This window comes from Sesamum indicum, linkage group LG2, assembly GCF_000512975.1.
Source record: "Sesamum indicum cultivar Zhongzhi No. 13 linkage group LG2, S_indicum_v1.0, whole genome shotgun sequence".
Taxonomy (NCBI): Eukaryota; Viridiplantae; Streptophyta; class Magnoliopsida; order Lamiales; family Pedaliaceae; genus Sesamum; species Sesamum indicum.
Window position 1 is genome coordinate 6,384,675 of NC_026146.1, and position 4,195 is coordinate 6,388,869.

Genomic DNA, 4,195 nt, shown 5'->3' on the forward strand with positions numbered 1-4,195 from the left:
CCCATTCCTGACCATTAATGCCCCCAAGACAGGTTTAATCAATTTATCTTGAAATCACAATGAAAAACGTGTAGGACTAAATCGCTGCTCTAATAAAATACAGGACCAAAATATATACCAAATAGTAATAATTATTCCGCGATTTTCTCCATCCCTCTATATAAATAACCCAATATTGGTTTACAATTAATAACATCTTCAGCACCGAGACTAACAATCAGTCGAAGAACACCATGCATTGATGGTCCGTAAGGACTAGCCCTTTTAGGTACTTGAATATTGCCTAGCTGTTCGGCAAAACCTAAAAAACAATTAAACCATTTTATTCCACATACATGATATGGATCATGGACTACCTAGCAAAACGTAACTGCAAACTGGTTCTCCTCCAAATCTATGTTGGGCATAAGGTGTAATCATGTAGATTGATCATTCCTGCACACCTCGGTTACATGACTTTGACTCACAAAGAGTCCATGGAAACCGGTGGGCACCCTTCCAGGTAACTTCACGGTGGCAACAATTTCCAGCGTGGGGGACTTCGCGTCCATTACCAAGAACTTGGATTCTTGAGTCTTCTCATCGTGCACATATGTAACTATGAAACCATCATCCTCGTCGCTAGCCGGATCATTTGGCACGAAAAAGGGTTCACTTCCGTTCCATCCTGGCTCGTACTTGCGGCTGGCGACAACGCAGTCATGACAATCTTCTGAAGATAGCGATAAATCTAACTTCACCAACTCTACTGCCTTCCTGGGCTTAGCCACCACAATGGCGTAGGCATACCTATGTGTGAAATAAAACAAGAATGGCTTTAACAAATCTGTTTTTTTGAAGCGAAGAGATGGTTTGTGTTTGGGGCTAGTGGAGTCATGTTTATTTGATGATAATTTTGTACTTTTTCTCACACAGTGAAATACTTTTCTTGTCATCCTCAGACTTAAATTAACGTTCATAAACATAGTGCGCAGTGTCAAAAAATGTGTCTTTTTCAAGAAAGGAGATTCATGAATGATATGGCAAATTCTATTTTTCAACCGTATAATTGACTTCAATAAATAGAGTACAAATACAATTTAAATTTAAAGTACAAAATTTTTGTCCGAACCTGTTTGGCCGATCTAAGCTAATCACATAATAAGTATGGTACACTTTGTAATTGATCACTTCTCCATATATAATTGGTTTAGAATTTATCGAATCAGATCCGAACTAAAATTTCAATACTGAATAGCCCTAATATTGAGACAATAAGTGCTCCATATGTCATATAAGCCCAATATCAAGATTCAAAAGAGGACTTTTGTTTATTATAGATCAAAATTGTTATTGTATCATTTTCATTTCTGGGATTATTCTACATATATATAGAGAGAGAAAGACTATCATACTGATGCATTTAAAATTGTTTTCATATTAAAATCTTGTTTTTGAAACATTGATGAGTTAGAAGTTTTCAATTAAACAAATCGCTAAAAGGATAAGAATAATCAAACCTGTTCTTCTTTCCGGCATAAGCTGGATTAATGACTCCCAAGTCAAGAACTTTGGTGGACAAGGGACGCCTCGAGACTACCTTCTGGGCCTTGACACTTATTCTGATCTCTTCCAACATCAAGTCCGCCAAATCCAGCCCCTCTAAGACCAGGTCAACTGATGTAAGATTAGAAGCCACCAGCACTATGGTCTCACCATCGTCTTCTTCCCACGCGTTCACTGCGTGTAAAATGTTGAATCCAGGCATATCAGTCCACCACATCCCACTCTCATCTTTGGCGTATCGGTCGATAACGCCTAGCCTCGGCACTTTAACAGTATCAACTTTCATTGGAGGTTGTCCTCTCAAAATCTCCGCAGGGCTTATCACCATCTGCACATCATTGAATATGGCATAATTCTTTGTTACGGCAAAGTCATGGATCATTGCTGTAGTCTTCATGGAGAAGATGGGCACGTCTGGTCCTTTCCTTCCATCAGAACCGATCCTGAAAAATGTCAAGAATGGAGGAACTGCGTGGAATCTGAAAGCACAGGTCTCGCCTGTGTCTGGATCAACTTTTGGGTGCGCGGTCATGCTCGGGAATGGCTCGCTGCTCTGAAAATCATGGCGTCCAATAGTTACAAGATCTCCATCTGATGTTACCTGAATTTCGTAAGGGAGATCGCCTTCACCCAGAGCATATAATTTTCCGCCGATGAGGGCCACACTAGTGTTTGCCGTGCCACTGCCATTAATTAGAGGATTGTACTGTCCGGTAAGTACCCGCGCTGCGGTTAGCCCGATTCGTGCCATCGAAGCCATGAGGCCATTGAAGGAGGCGAAGCCACTCGGGAAGATGGGATGGCCGAGATCACGCTCCACCATGTATTTGTATGTCTTGACATAGCGACTACAAAACGTGGCTTTTCCTCCAGAAATCTTGATCATGTGAAGCATCCCATCACCATCAAAGATGTGGTATGGGGCGCGGGGTATGAACTGAGGATTGGGGCCATTGCGGAAGTATACTCCATCCAGGCAACTCGGAAGGGAGCCTTCCACCACCTCACAGGGCGTCGGCGGAAGCTCATCCACCGGAGAAAAGTTGCCGGAAAGCACATGTTTCGGATCAACGGATGGACGAAGCGGTGAGTCTAGGTGGTTGCATATAAAGTCATCAACTGACTTGAACAGATGCGCAAGCAACGACGGCTTTTCTCTCTTCTCCTCTGAAATTGGGTGCTTAGTTCTTATAAGAGGATCAGGAAATCTGGAAAAGGAATAATTTGCGATGATTTTTCTTCGAGGGCTCTTCTCGATCCCTACAAATGAAGAGCTGGATTGAGAAAACTTGGGAAGGAAGAAGGACGACGACAGGGTCTCCATATCTCAATTAACAGGCTGCATCAAAGAGTGGGAGAAAGAGAAGACCATGCAGTGCATATTTAATGATTCAAAGTTCAACGTTTTGTATAAGCTCCTAATTTAATAATTTTTGCGTGTTTGCACAGCAAATCCTCAAAAATTAAAAAAATATAATTTATTCCTATGTGATATTGTAAATGTGCAAATTATATTTTCTAAAAAAAAATGCAAATTACTTCCTATGAAATTTTTTTTTAGCAATTTTTCCTCCTGTGTTTTTTAAAGGTTCCCTTCCCCTGAAATTTGGTTAATATCAGCAAATTTAGTTAAAAAACACAAGAGGGTAAATTGTTTCATTTTTAAAAAATACAGAAGGATAAAGTGCTATTTTTTTAATAAAGAATAATTTGCTCATTTGCAATATCAAAAAGGAGTAAATTACATTAAACCCATAGAAAAACTTCAAAGTCTGCGAGTTTGCAACTTATTATTCATAAAAGAAATAAATGAATAATCTTTGCAACTTGCTTTCTAGGTCATCTTTGAGCGCTAGCCGATATTGTTGATATGATATTAAAAGGGAAAATAGTATTTTACTTTTGGTCCATTTATTACGAAATTAGCACTTTTAGTTTCTTAACTTAAAAAAAATAACACTTTTGGTTCCATTCACTTTTTTATCTACAATTTAACAGTGTGGAGCACGTGTCTAGCATGTGATTATTAAGTATTTTTGGTTGGAGAAAATATAGATTTGTTTTCGAGCTTGGGACCAGTTCTGGGGTAAAATATAACTACATTTGAGGGGGGAAAAATCTTGAAAGAAATTAGGATAGAAAACATAGTGATTTCTATCTTCTCTTACAAAAATTGAGGGTCAATTTTTTCTCCAACCAAAAATACTTAACGACGTGTTAGATACGTGATTTACATCATTAAATTATAGATGAAAAAGTACATGAGGACTAAAAGTGCTAATCCTGTAATGAGTTGGACCAAAAGTGACATAGGCCTAACTTATGAGACTGAAAATACTATTTCCCCATATTAAAATTAAGGGATAACTATATTGTCGTCTCTCAAAAAGTTTGATGTAATTAATATAAATTTTTAAACATTTATATCTAATGCATAAGTGTTTATTTTCATATAACAAATAAATCTTTCTATTAGACCAAAATTCATTGTAAATATTAATAAAAAATTGAATGAAAATCCATATTTAACCCCCAATTGACTTATTAATGACATTAGAACAAAAATTATATTAACTACAATTTTATTGACTATGGAGTAAAATCCTGGTAAATAATTAATAATAATTATGACTAAGAAAAATTAAGATGC

General features: G+C 37.5%; 1 protein-coding gene across 1 annotated transcript; it reads right to left on the reverse strand.

Moving 5' to 3' along the window:
• Positions 212-3,012, reverse strand: LOC105155486 (probable carotenoid cleavage dioxygenase 4, chloroplastic). Its single transcript, XM_011071368.2, has 2 exons — positions 1,500-3,012; positions 212-789 (listed from the first exon to the last, which is right to left on the reverse strand). Exons 1-2 carry the CDS (start codon positions 2,867-2,869, stop codon positions 417-419), a joined length of 1,743 nt encoding a protein of 580 aa, XP_011069670.1. The 5' UTR covers positions 2,870-3,012; the 3' UTR covers positions 212-416.